Here is an 18127-nt window from a genome sequence, read left to right on the forward strand (position 1 = left end):
TTTAGCAAAGTTGTTAGAGACCTTCCTGGTATTTCCATATATCATCAACAAAAATAAAATAAATTTTTAAAAGATAGCATTGATAATAGTATAAGAAGAAAACACTAAGAAAGAAGGGATAAACCTCATGAAAGATGTGCAAGATCTTTACACACTAAATTATAAGACATTATTTAGAGACATTGAAAAAAATCTTTATAAATAATGGGGTATTCCATGTCCATGGATTAGGAGAAATGTTATAAAGACACCATTTCTTTCCAAATGTAACTATAGAGTTAATATGACCCCCATCGAAATACCAATAGGCTTTTTGTAGAGATCTACCTGCTGATTCTAAAATTTACTTAATATTGTCAAGTGCCAAGAATATTCAAGACACCCTTGAAGAACAAGGTGGGTGAACATGCTCTACTGGGTATCACCACGTTATAAAAAGCCACAATAATTAGGACAAGTGCCAGGAAAGGCAAACTAATCATATAGAAAAGGGAACCCAGAACAGACCTAAATATATTTATGACAAAGGTGGTACTGCATCACAGTTCAAAAAGGACTGTTTTGTTTTTTCCCAACAAATACTGCACTAGGATATGTGTTTGAGAAAAAATAGTAATTCCTCCTACCTCATACAATACAGAAAAACCATTGTAGGTGGACTGTAGATCTAAATGAAAAAAAAAAAGTGAAATCATACAGTTTCTAGAAGCAGCATTAAATAATATCTTGAAGAACCTGGATGAGCAAAAATTTCTTTCAAACGGTACAAAAAGGATCAATGATAAATAACAATACAGAAAAATGAAGAGTTTCTGTTCTCCCAAAGACACCATTAAGAGAGTCCACAGACAGAGAGAAGACAGATAACTGAACAAGGGCTCATATCCAGTCTAACCCTCTGTCGGTCTCTCTCTTCCGAAGAAAATGTAAAGGAAGAACCATGAATTCTTTTATAAAGAAAACTAGCATCCGGGACCTTATTCACTACACTCATTATACAGCTGAGCAAACTGGAGGCAAGGGGTCATGGAGTTGAGGTCTCATAAGTTCCAGTCTAATGCTGTTTCTCCATGACTAGACAAGATGAGCACACAGAACCAAGAAAACAGCAGCAACAAATCATAAGATAACCCGAAAAACCCAACAATAAAAATACTCAAGAAACTAGGAATCAAAGGGAATTTTCTCTGCCTGATAAAAAGGCACCTAAGAAAAACCTGCAGCTAACATCAGATGCAGTGGTAAGACTGAACGTCTTCCCAAAATTAGGAACAAGACAAGGATACCTGTTGGCACCAATCCTGTATGACATTGTATTGGAAATTCCAGGCAGAGCAATAAGGCAAGAAAAAGAAATTAAAAGGCATTCAAATATGAAAGGAAAAGAGTGAAACTATTTCTATCTCCAGACAACATGACCTTGAAAAAATGCAAGGGAATCCACTAAACATCTACTAGAACTAATAAATTCAGCAAGTTTGCTGGGATCAATACACAAAATTCAAGAGCTTACTTCTACAAATTAGCAATGAACGTTCTGAAAATTAAATTAGAAAACATTCCCACTTACAATAGTACCAAAAAAGAATTTTGTAAATATTTTTATTTAGAAATAAATTTAGCAAAAGAAATACAAGACTTGCACACTGAAAACTACAGAACACCTTCGAAAGAAATTAAAGAAGACCTAAATATATGGAAAGACATCCCATGTTTATGGTTCAGAAGACTTAACCTTAACATAGCAATACTTCTTCAATCAATCAACAGATTCCATGCAATCTCCATCAAAATCCCAGCCAACTGTTTTGCAGAAATTGACCAGCTGATCCTAAAATCCATATGGAAAAGCAAGGGACCCAGAATAGCTAAAACAATCTTGAAAAAGGATAAAGTTGGATGACTTATACTTCCCGACTTTAAGCCTTACAACAAAGCTACAATATTCAGAACACTGTGGAATTAGCATAGGAAGGATATATACAGCAGTATAACAGAACGGAGAATCCAGAAACTGGTTTTCTGGATCAACTGATTATCAACAACAGGCTCGAGACAATTTAATGGGGAAAGAATTGAGTTTCCAACAAATTGTAACAGGACAACTGGACATCCACATGCAAAAGAATGGAGCTGGACGCCCACCTCATCTCATGCACAAAAAAATTACTCAAAATGGATCAAAGACTTAAATGTAAGCACTAAAACCATAAAAATTTTTAGAAAAAAGCACAGATGTGATCTCTGACCTTTGGTTAGACAATGGTGTCTTAGATATGACACCCAGAGCATAGGCAACAAAAGAAAAAATCGATAAGTTATACTGCATCAAAATTAAAAACAATTTTGCTGCAAAAAGTGTACGTTTTTGTACATGATCAAGAAAGCGAAATATTACTCCACCAAAGGGAAAAGATATTTGTAAATCATATATCTGATAATGAAATTGTGTCTAGAATGCATAAAGAATACTTACATCTCAATAATGAAAGGACAACCCAATTTTAAAAATGGTAAAGGATGTAAATACACATTTGTCCAAAGAAGATACACAAATGGCCAATACGTACATGAAAATATGCTTCGCGTCACTAGCCATAGGGAGATGCAAATCAAAATCACAGTGAGATACCACTTCACACGTGCTGAGATGCTTACAAGCAGAAGGACGAACGCTCGCACGGGCGTGGTGATACTGGGTCCCCCATAAGGCGCTGCTGAGAATGAAACAGTCTGTCCATAGTTTGGCTATTAGTAGTGGACAATGCTGCTATAAACACTGGGGTGCAGGTGCCCCTTCAGATCACTGTGCTTGTATCCTTTGGATAAATACCAAGTAGTACAATTGCTGGGTCCCAGGTAGCTCTATTTTTAACTCCTTAAAGAACCTCCATACTGTTCTCCAGAGTGGCTGCACCAGTCTGCGTTCCCACCAACAGTGTAAGAAATGTCCATCGACAGATGAATGGATAAAGAAAATGTGGTACATATATACATATATCTATATGTATATATACAATGGAATATGACTCAGCCATCAAAAAGAATGAAATCTTGCCATTTGAAAGGATATGGATGGATCTAGAGGGTATTATGTTAAGCGAAGTAAGTCAGTCAGAGAAAGACAGATACCATATGAAACAAAACAGATGAACATAGGGGAAAGGAAGGAAAAATAAAATAAGACAAAACAGAGAGGGAGGCAAATCGTAAGAGACCCTTAACTATCGGGAACAAACTAGGGTGGACGGAGGGCAGGCGGATGGGGGCATGGGGTAATTGGGTGATGGGCATTAAGGAGGGCACAGGATGTCATGAGCACTGGGTTTTATATGCAACTGATGAATCACTAAATCCTACCTCTGAAACTAATAAAAATAAATAAATAAATGAAAGCAGTCTGTTAGGCCTTCAAAAGATCTAACAGAGTAGTTCCCTACTCCGAGGTCTATACCCCAGGGAAGTGAAAATTTACTTACTTCCAGCTAAAAGTTAGCACCTGAATGTCCATAGCAGATTATTCATAGTAGCCAAAAAGTGGAAACACCCCAAATGTCCACCAATAAATGAAAGGATAAATAAAAGTGGTCCATACAATGGAATATTAGCTACCTATAGAAAGGAATGAAGGACGGAGGCACGCTACAGCCTGGAGGAACCAACCCAACAGGAAAGAAGCCAGTCACAAAGGACGACCTAGGGTATGATTCTACCTCTTGGAAATTTCCAGAACAAGCACATTAGTGGTTCCCCAGTATGGGGAGGTAGAGGGGGAATGGAGAGTGAGGCCAATGGGTAGATGGTTTCTTCTGGGAGTGGTGAAAATGTTCTAAAATTGATCGTGGTGATAGTTGCCCAACCTTGTGACGGCTGTGAATATAGGAGGAACCACTGAACTGCACACTTTAAATAGGTGCGTTGTAATGAGACATGCATTGCATTTCAATAAAGCTATTATTACCACCACCAAAAAAAAAAAAAAACAAAACTGGGGGGTTCCCACTGCAGATATACATTAGGTAAAGTGGATAACACGTTTTTCAAATCTATAACAAGCTTAAAGTGGTACATGGTCCTTACAATATGGTACTGTCCCAAGAATTTATCTTAATTTCTTTAAAAAACTTAACCGTTCACCGCGTTTGTTCCCCTTTTGGCCCTTGCCGACTCTCCTTCGGTCCCCTCCAGACTCACCGCAGGGCGTGGGTCCCAGGGCCCCCAAGGGCGCGAGGCTCCGACGACTGGGCGGGCCCGGGGGCGGCCGCTGTGACCTCGGGGCGTGTGCAAACACCGCCCTCCGCGGCCACCGATAGGTCCCACCCCACCTTGGAGACCTGCGGGGCGGGGGCGGGGAGAAGCGCCGCAGGAGGCCGCGCGCGCGGCCGGGTGCTCGGAGGAGACTCTGGGAGGCCGGGGAGGCCCGGCAGGCTCCGGGGAGGCCGGGCAGGCTCGGGGGAGGCCAGGCGCGGGATGTGGGCGCCGAGCGGCCCGCAGGGGCCCGCGGGCTGGGACCGCCGCAGGGTGGGCGCCCGGCTGCGCGCCGCGCTCGCGGGGCTGCACGAGCTGCAGGGGCTGCGCGCCACGCAGCAGGCGCGCGTGCGGGGCGCCCTGGCCATGCAGCCCCCGCCGGGGCCCGCCGCCCCCCGCGCCCCCGAGCACACCAGCGGCCCCCGCGCGCACGAGCTGCGGCTGGAGGCGGCGCTGGAGGCGCTGCAGGAGCAGCTGGTAAGGAGCGCGGGGCCCCGGGGGTGCTAGGGCGCGCGGGGAGGCGGCGAGCCGGGCCACCTGGCGCGGGCAGCGCCGCGGCTGGGCTGTCCGACTGATTGAAGGGCACCCCTTGGGATTTCAGGGAACGCAGTTTGGGTTCAAACGAGAGGGCCGCGGAGGCCCGAGGCACAGGGATAAGGATCCTGATTCTGAAAGGCGCACTGGGGCGCACCCTGGCGCTGCCGCCTTCCCCGAGAGCAGGCAGGCTTTTAGCGTGCATTCCTGTTTCACTTCCGGCGCTGTTCTGATAAGAGCGCATTAGGTCGGGTTCTCCTGGTGGGGGCTTACTCGGGATCCTGGTGTCAGACCCGGGATACAGGTGTCCCTGCTGCGCAGGCTCAGGAACATTGCCCGCGTGCTCGGCGCAGCCCGAATTGTCCCCACAACGTGCTCAGGTTAAATGGGGTCCGGTCATTGTAACAAAATAGTGAGGAAAGCATGTATCCCATGAAAGCTTCTTCAGTTTTAAATTGTAACCTGACCTGTAAAATGAGGCGTGGCCTCTGAATCCCAGAGGCCTTAATACCGGGGACCCTCCTGGGATTGCTTTACCTTTGTGTCTCCTGGCTACCTGGCCGCCTCCAAATGCCAGCACCTTTTTACAGGGTTGAAGAGGCTCAGATGGTTGCTCCTCCCTTTTTAATCTGCTGCAGGCTTTCTCTTCGTGTATTGGAAACAACTCAAGAGTTTTTCCAGTATTGAGTATGTTTTAAAGGAAAAATGAAAAGGCTATATGGAAACATTCCTATCTGACGCAGTTAATTCTAGTCCTCTTAAAGTGGAATTTTTTAAATTTAGAAATTCAAATCTGTTCTGTTTAAAAGCTGCTGGCCGTCTTGGCAAAGCTGCCCAATGATTCTGCAGCCTTGCTATCAGCTTAGCTCCCTCCTGTTACCGGCTTGTTGGGTGTTTCTGGATTCCAGAATCTGGAAGATGCCTCCCAGGACTCCGGACTCGTATTGCAAAAAGCAGGCGGAAGGTGGAGGGAGAAGAACCTGGGCCCTGACTATGCAGCCTCCCCTCTTGTGATTGAGCTGCCCCACAGAAGGCAGGAGCCGGCTCTGGAAGGGGACCGTCACCCGTGTTTTACCGCCCTTAGTGGTCTGCCCCGGTTCCCCGCATGTCTGCACTGCAAGCTCCGCGGCACACAGCCGCCTACAGAGATGCGTGGCTCCCCGGGAAGAGCCGGGAGCTGCTGAGATGCTGGCCTCAGCGCTCCTCAGCGGGGCAGAAGCACAGCTGGCGATTAACTTGACTTAAGTAATACACAAATCAGACTTGGGAGTCGTCAGCCTCTAATTACAAGTAGCCTTTGGAAGAGATCAAACAGGTTTTTTTGTTTAAAAAAATTTTTTTTATGTGGGGACCAGAAGGAACACGCAGACTTTGTCTTCAAACTTTGTTCTTGGCATGGATTATGTGATCAAAAGAAGAATAATTGAATTTGTGTGACATCAGCTAGGGCTTAACACTTAACATTTTTCTTGCAGGGAAAAAAATAGGAGTAATACTAGTTCCGTGATGAAGAGTATAATCAAAAGCCTTTCATCCGCAGCGCGGTTGCAGACTCGCAGCGCCCGCTCACTCAGGGCCCCTCCCAGTCCCGCGCTGGCGTGGACCGAGCGTCCGTGTTCAGGTGTGAAGACAGGAAGGGCTTGGATCTGCCCCTCGGCAGCTTTGTCCTGCAGGAGTTCGCCCGTGAGAATGAGCCTGAGCATTTCTGGGGATTTAAACTGCAATTAGGAACTTAGCAGAGTTAGCACGTTAACACTTACCCAAATGGGCTGCACCTAAAGTCACAAAGGAACAGGCAGTAGGTGCTTAGTAAGTATTTGGTGAGCAAATAAAGGCGTGGCTTCCGTTGCTCTTAACAGAAGAGAACGTTTACTGTCTCCCTGGTCTAGATTTCTGAGCCAGTGATGCCCCCGTGCCCTCTGAGCAGGGCAGCTGCTTCTCCCTGTCCAGCCCTGTGCTTCTGTTGATAACGCCAGGGAGATCGGTCATCCCTGAGAAGTGGCAGCCGTCCCCATTTCCTAGGAGTTAGGTGCCCGGCGACACTGCCATGGCCTACAATGCCCCAGAGGAGGCCGGAAGCTCCACCTCCCAGCAGGAGGTGCCGTGGGAGAGGTGCTCTGAGGTGCAAGTGAAGAAAGCTTCTGGGGACCCGCAGTGAAATCTTACCCTGAAGAATTTCCCAGGAGTTGACTTGGCCGGTCGTGACTTGTCCTAAGAGTGGCAGCGTGCAATGATTGCTTCTCACTGGCGGGTTCTGGCATTAAATTCTGCAAGAGCAGGCTGCCTCCGCAGCAGTTAGCATGAGGTCGGCTGTGTTCCCTGGACCGGCCATGCTTGCTTCCTGAACTCACACGGGAGTGAACTTGCCCAAGTTCACCAGTGAGGGCAGGGCATCCCCAGGACTGTGCCAGGCCTCCGTCCGGTACTCGTGAGGCTGATCTGTGCCCCTGGGGCCTTTGCTGTTGATTGATGGACCTCTTTTGCAGCCTGGCGGTAATGTTTACCCGCGTACAGGGCCCGGGGGTAGCCACGGCAGTCACGTCTGTCCTGTTTCCTTTGCATACTCTCAGCTTTTGAGGAAAGAAAAAAGGTTCAGGTTTAGACGCCATGGGTGTATCCTGAACTTGAGGGCATTTTTTCCTTTTTGTCCTTTGGGTCTGCCCTAAAGGTTTGAGGAGACCGGAATGCAGAGTCGTGGCTGGAAACCAAAGACAAACAAGTGGAAATCAGATGGTTCCCTTACGGTACATGAAGTAAACATTTCAGAGAAAGGGATAAGCTGAGTCTTTGTTTTTAATGGCATTCCCTGGGTTGCCGTGCTCAAGCTTCTTGCCTCTGCGAGAACCCTTTGCCTTCCCTGGGAGGCTTGTCCAGATGCAGGCTCCCAGGTGTGGGCAGGATCCCAGGAATCTGCATTTACGCTCAGGCGATCCCACCTCCTGGGGAAGTGTGTGCTCCCTTACCCGCTTGGCCCCTTACACAGGGTGGGAGGATTCCGACACCTTTCGCTGCCCTGATGCCTGGATGCTGGGGACAGAGGTGGGGAGGAGGGGGGCCCCCCCAAACTTGCTGGCTCTGACGGGGATGCATGTGGCTGCCACAGTCCCGTTCACCCAGTGCTGACGTGTCTGTAACATTTTCTCTGCAGAAGAAATATGTGGAGAGAGATGCTCTGTGGCTGGGTTGCCATGGATTATGCTCTGTCCTGGTCACAGAACGAACTTGAGACGATTAGCACAAAGTTAGATGCCAAGAAGGAGTTAATGAAGAGCAGAGACATACAACCCCAAGGGAGGGACGGGGGAAGGGTTAATGAGGACAGTGTAAATCCCCGATGGCGAAGCCCTGTGGGCGAGCGGGCAGGTCCTGAGGATGCGGTAAATCATCTGCGAATCCCCGAGAGCCCGTGTGCCTGTGGCCTCTGGACATTAATCGGAAACCACCCACCGAAGGCCTGGCTGGCCAAACATTAATCACCAAGCAGTTAGTCTCAGCACAAACACACAGAGGTGACTCTTTTTTGTGGAAGGAAGGACGCGAACTGGGGCATCAGAGGTGCTCTCTTCCTTCAGAAGGACGAGAACATCGTAATTTCGAAGAGAAGAGGTCAGATCGGTTTGTAAGCACCGAGGTGTGACCTAACAGAGGAACTGACTTTTCTGTTGGCACAGTGGCCTTACTTTATGACAGGAAAAGAAAAGTCGGTTGCACTGAAAAGGCACACGGGCCCCTTTGCCTGGATCTAGTGCTCTTTACGGGGAGGGTCGTTCGCGGAAGCCCATCTTTGCATACCTCTCTCTCTGCTCTTCGCCTGGGTAACGTTTTCCTTTGTAAAAATATTCAGAGTCAGAAGCCAGATGTTTAGGCTGGACTGGATGGTTCGGGGATTATAAAGTTTTTATTAAAGTCAGGACTGGTTTTTGCTGTGATATGTTTACGGATAGTGGCTTTGAGACTCTGTTGAGACTCCTTGAGACTCTGTTGCTGTAACACGTGGAGCTTGCTCTCAGAGCCCTGGATGGGGTCCTGGAGCAAAGGGGAGTTGGGCACCGTGGCCCCGGGGGAGGTGGCCTGGGCATGGTGGCCCGGGGAGGTGGCCTGGCATGCACCAGGCACTGTGTCAGGCCCTGGGCTTCTCACCCACTTCACCTCACCTGGGCTAGTGTCTGATCGCTGTGCCCACATGACTCCCTCGTAAGAATTAGAAATTACTGCGACCTGCTTCCCTCTTGGACTGCATCCCCATAGTACTGAGATTACTGAAATAATTATGAGGCTCAGGGGAATTCCTCACTTTCTGTATTAAATTTGAAACACAACTAATCATTTTCTTAAACAGGGTGAACCACATAATTACATTCATTCATTATTTGCCTTAAACTTAATTGTTGATAAAAATAAGAAATTTATGCAGCACCCCTTGAAAACGGTGTTGTTTTATAATCGAAAGAAGAAAATCAGTATTTGTGAAGCACTCAGTGCTAGCTGCTGTACATATATATTATTTACATGTGGGAATGTGTGCGAATACGTATTCTGAGCATTAACCACATACACATATTTTATGTGTATTATATAATTACACACAAATATGTTCGGCTAATGCTCTTAATAACTCATTTACGGCTGAAGCCTGGAGAGGGTAGAGCCTCGGGGCAGAGCTAAGAAGTGAACCTCTACACCCGGAAGATTCTTGGGCAGATTTTTGAGGCTTGCTGAGTGCAGGCACTGTCCCCTCCTGCCGGGCCTCCGCCCTGTCCCTTCTGCTAGAAGAGCCAGCTGTAAAGGGGGGAAGGTGCAGAAGGGGGCCTTTTTCTCTCCGGGACTTTCCTAGGCCCTTGAAAAGTCCGGGGGTCACCCAGGGCCTGCTGAGTAAAAGAATATGGCGCGGAAGTGTGGGAAAGTAGGTTCTTACATAAAACTCGGAGAACAGCGGCTGAACGCGTCGTCTGTGCCACGGGGTAGAAAAAGCACCAAGAGTAGGTGCTTTGATCCCAAGCTCAGAGGCTGTGTCAGCCTCCCTATAGAGAAATACGTAGTTGAGAATTGCTGATTTTTCCATAAGTCTGCAGCTTCGGGGGGGAAACCGGTTGGCGGGGGAGGGGTGACTGGAGGCAGGGGAATTGTTTCGGGGGTGGGGGGTACAGAGTTGCTGGAGCCTGTGGATTGTGGAGTTTACGTCGCAGGCCCAGTGCTGACCTCCCGTGGGGCGCGGAGCTTGTGTTCTGCCCGCGGACAGCGTTATTTCTCATGTTCTCACTTCCTAGAGCCGCTTACGACGCCAGGATACCGGCCTGAAGACCCGCTGGGAGCAGCTGGACCGGCGGATGGGTGAGCTGCAGCTGGACGTGCGCCGACCCTGCAGCGAGGCGGCCGACAGCGACAGCAGGCCCAGCTCAGGTAGCCTGCGCCCCGGGGGGCCGCACACGTGCGGGGCCGCCCAGGCTCCCGGGCCCGGCTCAGTGAGGGCGGCCCCAGCCTGGAGAACCCGTTCCCGAGGAGTACTGGAAATGCACCCCTTCCCCCATTCTCCCCAAATGTGCTTCGGGAAAAGGGGAATGTGCACGTAGGGTGTGTTCGTGGAGAGACTTCTTGATGGATGAAGCCGCCGTGTCTCACCTCTGTCTGGGCTGACACAGATTCCGGGCCGTGTTCAGGTTGGATTAACAGGGAGGTTGTCAAGAACTGTTTTATGAGACCACAGTCTGCAGGTTTATACAGTCTCAATTCTGCGTGATCTCTCAGAGAAGGGGGGTCCGGACACTGTCCCCTTGCCCGCTGCCCGTGTGTCCCTTGCCCTAGAGCTGCGAGGTGATGGTTCTGGAGCCGTTCCGACCCTCCTGGTTCAGGGCACATCATCCCACCTGGCCGGAGCCTAGTGTGCGGCCACCCCAGGACACCGCGGATGGCGCTGTCTGCTCTTCCTCTTTCTGTAAATTTGCGGAACCACGTCCTGGTCTGGGGGGGCGATGCATGCGTCAGGGTCCGGGCTGGAGGCCCACAGCGCGCTGCCCTTCCTCTGAGCCACAGGCACCGGGGGGCAGGGACAAGGACGCCAGAGGCCTGGCCCCATCGGGAGAGGGAAGCCACTTGCCCGGGAGGGGGGCGCGCCGGTGGGGGGGGCATGGGCGAAGGGGGCTCCCACGGACCATGTTCACAGGGCGACGGCGGACAGTAACAGGGAGCCCCCGGCCAGCGTCTCCAGTGCCCGCCTTGCTGAGACCCGGAGCCCCCCTGAGCACCGGGGCCTGCTCGGGCAGGAAAGGGGCTGCTGCGCCGGGGTCGCTGACCACCTCCGCTCACCCCGTCTAGGCTTCTACGAGCTGAGCGACGGAGGCTTCTGCTCCCTGTCCGCCTCCTGCACATCCGTGTGTAGTGACCGCATGTCCTCCTCCCTGGGAACTTTGCCGCCAGCTGACCCCACGGCCAGGCCCGACGCGGGGGACTGCCGGCCCCGGTCGGCCGATGAGACCACCGTGCACGGAGCACCCCCACCCGCCTGGGTCCCCCAGGCCGTGGAGGACGGCATGTCCCGGCCCAGGCCCGTGTCTACAGGTAGAGGAGAGCCGGGAGGGGTGGGACGTCCCATCCAGGTGGCGGGGGCGGCTGGGGGCGGCTGTTCCACCGCCGAGCACAGAGCGGCGAAGCCCCGTGCGCATCTGGTGCTGGTCCCACACGTACTCTATAGGCTTTTTTTGGCTTTTGGTTGGAGACAGGAGTACTTCCGTTCATTACAGCAAGTCTGTTGTGATAAAAAGCATTTTTTTCTTCGGATTTAAGTGGACATCAGAAAGTTATTTTAGAAACCCTTCTAGAACCCTTACACACCCTGACGGGTACCTGTCTAATTGGAATGGACACAGCACCTAGAGCGACCCAAACCCTGGGTGAATGAGGGCATTGAAATGATAGATTTTGAGTCCAGGCTTTACCTTCAAGCTGTGGCAGAGAGGGGAGACCAGAGCAGGTGATGGAGTTAGCGTGCAAGCAGCCCCCTCCGCAAGCTCGAGTCCCGGCGTTGGCATGCACAGTGGGCCGCTGTTCCTGCCCGCCTCCCGCCCACACCTGCACAGCGCACTGCACCGTCGTGGCACTGCGTGGAAGGTGACACTAGGACTGTACTGGGGTCTCCACGATTCACCTGTTGCTCATTTTTCTCATTCCCAGGTGATCTTGAAAGAGTCCTGCCATCTGAGGTGGTGCTCCAGAAAGCCAGCGCACACCCCAAGTCCACTTCCATTCTCTGCCACGGGATGGACCTCCCAGCCCCCGTGCTGGACCCCAAATACCAGCGTGACCTGGTGTCCAAGGGCGGCAGGGAGGTGTACCCGTACCCCAGCCCCCTGCACGCTGTGGCTCTGCAGAGCCCTCTCTTTGCTCTACACAAAGAGACCCTGCAGGGTCGTGGCCGCTCGCCCTCTAGGGAGCCCCTCCCCAGCCCCGCGGCCCTGGGCTCCATCCGGACTGGACCTGTCCTTGAGGCTGGTCCAGCTGCAGCCTATATAGACAGGCTGTTGAGGCTGCGGGCCCGAGGGACCCCCCCAAGGGGCAGTGTGGGTGAGCAGGGACCCTCAAGACATGAGGCGCCCCCATCCCCGCGGGTGCTTGGTGGCCAGAGAGCAGATGGTGAAGGTGGGCTGGAGAAGCTGGTGTGCCCCTCAGGGAAAGCAGGAACAGGTGGGATGGCTCAGAGGGCGGACAGCAGCAGGGACGGCCTCAAGCAGCGGGGACCTGCACTGCTCGCAGCCACCCCACGCTCCAGCAGCCTTCCAGAGGAGGGACCCAAACCCCCGATGGGCTGCGTCTGTGGGGAGACCATGAGGGGCTCCCCTCAGTCGGGGCATGGGCCAGCCCCCTCTCCCCGCCCCCAGGCTCAGCAGCAGGCTCTCAGCTGCCAGGACAGCACAGTCCTGTTGCCTACCAGGAAGGGGGGCAGGGAGAGCCCTGCGCTGGCCCCAGGGCACTGTGCCCCACCCCCATTTGCTGACAGCGGAGCTTCCCCCCTAGGGCTGAAAACAGGCCACCCCAAGACAAAGTCTGTGAAGATCAAGAGAGGGTCCAGTGACAAGGTGCTGCGGTTTGGGGGTCAGCCGTCCCCTGGGGGGGCCCTCGCAGCCCCGCTGTTGCCCCCTGAGTGGGGGCAGGGTCTCAGGAGGAGACCCACCCTGGCGGGGACGGCGCCCAGCCGGTCCTGCTCTGAGCCCAGACTCTACCCCGTGCCCCTCCTGGTGCCCCTGCTAGTGGCCCGACGGGAGGGTCACCGGGCCCCCGCCCAGGCCTCGTTCCCCTTGGAAGTGGCTGCTCTGGTGGCGGCCGGGGGGCAGGTGCGGAGGAAGCAGCGCAGGTGGCTGTCCTCCGTGGAGATCTCAGGCAGCCTGGGGCCCCACAGGCTTGCGGCAAGCAGAGCGGGGGGCCCACGGCCGGTGTGTGCCCGCGCCAGGCCCAAGCTGCCCCGCCAGGATGCCCGGGTCAGGAGCGAGTCGGAGGGCTCTGAGCGGTCAGCCGAGGGCGCCTCCCTGCTCCACTCCACCGTGGCCGACAGCAGTGAGGACGGGGCGAGCGACCGCACCACCAGCCACTTTGGAGACCGGGAGTCCAGCGGCAGTGACTCGGAGGCCGGGGCCTGGCCTCAGGCGTGTCCCCCCCAGCCCCCGAGGGCCCCAGGCGCCCGCAGGCCACCCCTGCCCCCGGTGCCCAAACTGTGCCGCATCAAGGCCTCCAAGGCCCTGAAGAGGAAGATCCGACGGTTCCAGCCGGCGGCGCTCAGGGTCATGACCATGGTGTGAGACCCATGGGAGTCGGCTGAGCGCCTCCCCAGCCGCTCGGGGGACGGGGGTCCCAGGGGAAGCCGTCCTCCTGGGGACCCACGGGTGAGCGTGTGACCAGCACGGACAGGCCCTGCCCTGGCTAAGGACCAGGCTCGCACTTTGTCGGCTGTCCAGGATGCGGGTGTGGGTTTGTGTGTCATCTTGCTAGTATGGATTAACTCTGAAGTCACTCAGAAGGGGCTGAAGTGGGTCCCCCGGGCTTGCCCCATGGACCGCAGTGGCTCTGGCGAGCGTTGGCCACAGCGGAGACTGGTAGAGACTGCCGTCCCGCCCACCCGCTGCCTCCGTGTCAGCGTCTTCCCGGGGCGGGCATCCCACAGGCTTCCCGGGTGTCCGCCTTGTAGCCTGGTGGTCCTCCCGCAGCCCCACCGCCCCCTGGCCCCCGGCCCCGTTCTGCATGGGTTGGGCACCGTGGTCACCCCCAGGCCTTCTAAACCATGACTCCCAAAAAGCATTCTCCTAAAGGGCCGGTTGGAGGACTGCTCGAGAAATCAGGGTGTGAATCCCGCAGTAAGCCCTCCCCATGCATAAATACGCAGATCACGCCGTTGTCTTCGCTAGCCCATCTCGTGAGCTGCCAGCTCCTTCCCGCTTGCGCGCAGTAGGCCTTCGGTCAAGCCTGACTCCCCACCGTGTGGGCGCCCTCACTGGGGGTGGGAAGATGCATTTGCCATGCATGCAGCCCAAACTCTGGGTCCAATACACAAAACAGCATAAAAGTGTTTTTGAAGGGGTGCCCGGCTGGCTCAGTCTGTGGACCATGCAACTCTTGATCTCGGGGTTGTGAGTTCGAGCCCCGCATTGGCTGTAGAGATTACGTAAAAATAAAATCTTTAAAAAAAAAAAGTGTTTTTGAAAAAACCTTTTTTGGTGTTTATTGAAACTGCCCCTCAACTTTTCCAGGATTTTCAGGGAAGCTGCCTGCTGAGTATTGCAACATTTTTAATTCCGGAAGCAGCTCTATCTTGAATCCCTCTCAGCTGCCCCAAAGTGCTTCCCTGGGCCTGGGGCCAAAAGAACAAGTTGGGGGGCATCTACACCGTGGACCCTGGGTGGCTGGGGACCTCAGCCCCCCCCCCCCCCCGGGGCTAAATGCATGGTTGGCCAGAACTTGGGAAGAAAAAACAGTAAGAAACCCAGCCAAAATGTTTGTAGATTTATGGACATTCATGTAACAAGAGGCCAGTTTCAGGATGCAGTTTAAAGAGCTAAACATTTTAAAAAAGCGATTGGCATTTTAGAACAAAAGAGGCTGGCCGCTCGGGGTGGTGACACGGAGCAGGACGCAGCAGCTGCCTTGTGTCGAACCTGGGCGATGCGGGCATTTCAAAAAGACAAATCGGGCATTTCCCGAGTCTGGGTGGAATTCCCACTCGTGCTTCAAGGAATCAGCTTAGGAACAGGAGAGAGGGTCTTCCTAAGCTTTTTAGAAACTGCTTCTGCAGTTGAACTCAAACCCACCCCTGATGCGATGTTACCCAGGACACTGAGAGCGGTCTAACTCTTAGCCACATGGGACACGAGGGGATGGGAACGTGGGTTTGCCAGGATTCCTGGCGGGTAGGGCTCTGGGGACAGGGTTCCCTCTGTCCCCACGGCGTGCCTGGGCATCCGAGCAGGTCGTTCTGGAGAGGGAGCCGTGGGCTTCCATCCATGGGGCGCACTCCGCTCCCCGATGTCATCCCTGGCGTGTGTTGGAGCTCTGTGCACCCAGGGGGCTTCGGAATCACTAGCTGCACCGCCGGGACAGGCCCGCCAGGCCGTGTGCCTCCTGCTGGGACACCTGGACTCCGCGATGAAGGGGATGCCGTGGGTTCAGGATCCCCGGGGCTGTCAACGCAAGAGAACACTGAAGAGAACAAAGGCCTTTATTTGGGGTGTCAGGCGGCAGCTTGGGGAGCATGGGGTCAGAAACGAATCCCACTTGTGTTGAGAGAGCAAGGGGTTTTTATGAGAAAGCAGGAAGGGGTAATTCTGTGATTTCGACGACAAAGAGAACACTGCTGATTTGGTGCTGACCAGCGGTCAGCTTCATCTCTCCCACTGCTGGTGACCATCTGGTCCTAACGGGCTCCAAACACCCTGTAGCTAGGGCCTCAGTGGTACAGAGGGTCCTCGTGGTCACAGATCAGTCTCTCTCTCCCTCTGTCCCTCTGTCTCTCCGTCTCTCTCCCCCCGTCTCTGTCTCTGCCCCTCCCTCTCTCTCACCTGGAGAGACGTAGACACACACTTCAGTCTGCCCAAGGCCACAAGCTACCTGCTTGCCAGTGTGCTTGCATTTACTCTCAGGCAGGTTTGGAGTCAAGAGACGTAATTGGACATGCCTCGTCCTCCTGGGGCCCAGATGCCTTGAGGACCTGGGAACACAGCCCAGCTGCACTGTTATCGGCTGCAAGGCCCCTGGAGCAGGACCCCCAGCCTCCCTGGGCTTGCTTCCTCCTTAGTCCCTCGGGGTTCGGCTTGAGGGGCGAACCGACCCTGTTGAACAGGGGCCTGGCCACAGTGGGCTAACCACGCCGGCGTCCTGTCTGCGGAGCGGCCCCACAGCCAGGCGGTCGGGAGAAGGCTTTGGGCAGGAGAGGGCAGAGCAGGTGCCCCACTCCAGGGTTAGGAGCCTACATGGTCTCTGGCCCCTTCCTCGAGCGACACCCAGGGGACACGGCGCTCTGGGGGAATACTTTAACACACAGTTACAATCCAGAGAATCGGTGATAAGGACCCAGTGTGAGCCGCCCCCACTGAGCCTACATTGCAAGCAGAGTCTCTACAAATTTGGAGAAGGACGCTCAGTGGAGGCAGACGGCCCAGGGCACCATGTGCGGACCTGACGACTCATTGAGGCACGCTGTAGCAAGCCACTTACCTGCCTGGGTATTGTTTATTTCTAGCACATGTGGTCGCAACTGCTCAGGGAGGGGAAGTGAAGCAGGAGAACCCGCCTGCAAAGAGCATGGCCTGCAGCACTCGGGGGGCATTTGGGGGGCGGGGTTGTGTGCATTTGAAGACATATGAGCTATTTCCCTTTCCTTAAAGCATTTCTTAAAAAGGACAATACAGCTTGACATTCTGGATCATTAGAAATCATGTGTAACTTCTACCATGATTAAAATACAAATACTTTAGCCAAAACCAAAAAAATAAACTAGATTCTAAGGATTAAAGTCAAGCTAAGGTAGAAATTGGATATATAAGAGTCGTTAATTATTTATAAAAATTAGAAAAAAGTGTAATTATGTCAGAGAAAATGCCCCACCATATTTCCGCATATTGTGTCATCTGAGGAAACAGCAGGTTTGCCTTTTATCATGGGCTGAATGTCTGTCCCACGGTGTGCCCGACCTTGGAGGGGCCTGGGGGTGCGGGCTGGGGGGGAGGAGGTCAGGTGAGCACACCCCAAGGTGGCAGCACCTGCCGGCCATAGAAACCAGCCCCGCGGCCCCTGGAGCAGGACCCCCAGCCTCGGCCTGTGGGAGAAGGAGAGTCTGTGTGTCCTCAGGGCCGCCCCTCCGCTTACTCAGGCAGAAAGTGCAGGAGCGGGGAGAGCACTCAGCACTGTGGGCTAAAGACACTTACACATCCCAAATATTTCTCTTGTGATCAGGAGGGTAGTGGGGGCCAATCAGAGTCTGAGTCTTTAGTCAGCCAGCCAAGCACATTTACGGAGCACCTACTGTATCCGGGAACTGGCTGCTGTGTGGGGGGAGGGGAAGGTCAGCTCTGGGAGCTGTGTCTCGTTGGGGGAAACAGGCGCGACCAAGGGAGGGCTCGCGGGGAAGGACGGGGGGACGGCACACTCACAGGCTTCCCTGGGCCGGGCAGTGTGGAGGGGACCTGAGGCAGAGCGGAGATTTACCCCGCAGAGACATGGAGCTGGGGGGGATGGGAGGCTGGCAGGACCGGGGGGCCCTCAGGGTGGCCCAGCACGCGGAGAGGACGCTGAGGTGGGAACAGGCAGGGGCTGCTCCTTGGCACTGCAGCAGAAGGGGGTCCTGGGGCAGAGACCCAGGGCAGGCCGGGCAGCGGGGACCCCAGTGCAGAAGGGGCTCAGCGGGGAGGCCTGGGGAGGCCAGCGGGCGCAAGGAGGGGGCTCCGTGTGATTGGGTGGGGAGCGCCTGTGGGTTTCTCTGGTTGGCTCTGACGTGGAAGCAGGGACAGAAGCCAGGGCAACTGCCATTTGGGGCAGACTGTTACAGAAACTACTGTCCAGCCTCCTGAACGGTCCGTGCAGACAGCTGCTGACTCCCTGCGGGTCTGAGGAGGCAGCTGGCCTCCGAGCCGGTTTCCATGCGGGCCGCGGAGGGCCACGGGGCAGAGCTCCTTTGGGACACCAGGCCGTGCCACCGTCCACGTGTACGCCCGTCTGTCAGGAGCGGGGAACACAGGAGGACTGCGTCCGGAAAGGCCCGTTCCCGAGCTGCGCTGACCTGGGGCCAGGAAGGGGCCCGCGAGGAGGCAGAGGGCCCCCGCCAGGGGTGTGCGGTGCGGCCGGCGCCAAGGGAGGTGTCGCGGAGGTGCCA

General features: G+C 54.0%; 1 protein-coding gene across 3 annotated transcripts; it reads left to right on the forward strand.

Moving 5' to 3' along the window:
- The first annotated feature begins 4470 nt into the window (after positions 1–4470).
- DACT2 (dishevelled binding antagonist of beta catenin 2) lies at positions 4471–14426 on the forward strand. Of its 3 annotated transcripts, XM_027602641.2 has the most exons (4): positions 4471–4725; positions 10050–10182; positions 11095–11337; positions 11950–14426. In XM_027602641.2, the coding sequence occupies exons 1-4, from the start codon at positions 4471–4473 to the stop codon at positions 13566–13568; spliced, it is 2250 nt and encodes a 749-aa protein (XP_027458442.1). In that variant the 3' UTR covers positions 13569–14426. The 3 variants fall into 3 exon arrangements, with proteins under 3 accessions (XP_027458442.1, XP_027458443.2, XP_027458444.1); XM_027602642.2 differs by lacking the exons at positions 4471–4725; positions 10050–10182 and adding an exon at positions 10224–10714; XM_027602643.2 differs by lacking the exons at positions 4471–4725; positions 10050–10182 and adding an exon at positions 10344–10439.
- The last annotated feature ends 3701 nt before the right edge of the window (positions 14427–18127 follow it).

Source organism: Zalophus californianus, chromosome 7, assembly GCF_009762305.2.
Source record: "Zalophus californianus isolate mZalCal1 chromosome 7, mZalCal1.pri.v2, whole genome shotgun sequence".
In the NCBI taxonomy this organism is placed as follows: domain Eukaryota; kingdom Metazoa; phylum Chordata; class Mammalia; order Carnivora; family Otariidae; genus Zalophus; species Zalophus californianus.

Coding starts and splice junctions, on each gene's coding strand:
- DACT2 (XM_027602641.2), top strand. CDS start 4,471: ATGTGGGCGCCGAGCGGCCCGCAGGGGCCCGCGGGCTGGGACCGCCGC. Junction 4,726..10,049: donor AGGCGCTGCAGGAGCAGCTG/GTAAGGAGCGCG, acceptor CTCACTTCCTAG/AGCCGCTTACGACGCCAGGA. Junction 10,183..11,094: donor CGACAGCAGGCCCAGCTCAG/GTAGCCTGCGCC, acceptor CACCCCGTCTAG/GCTTCTACGAGCTGAGCGAC.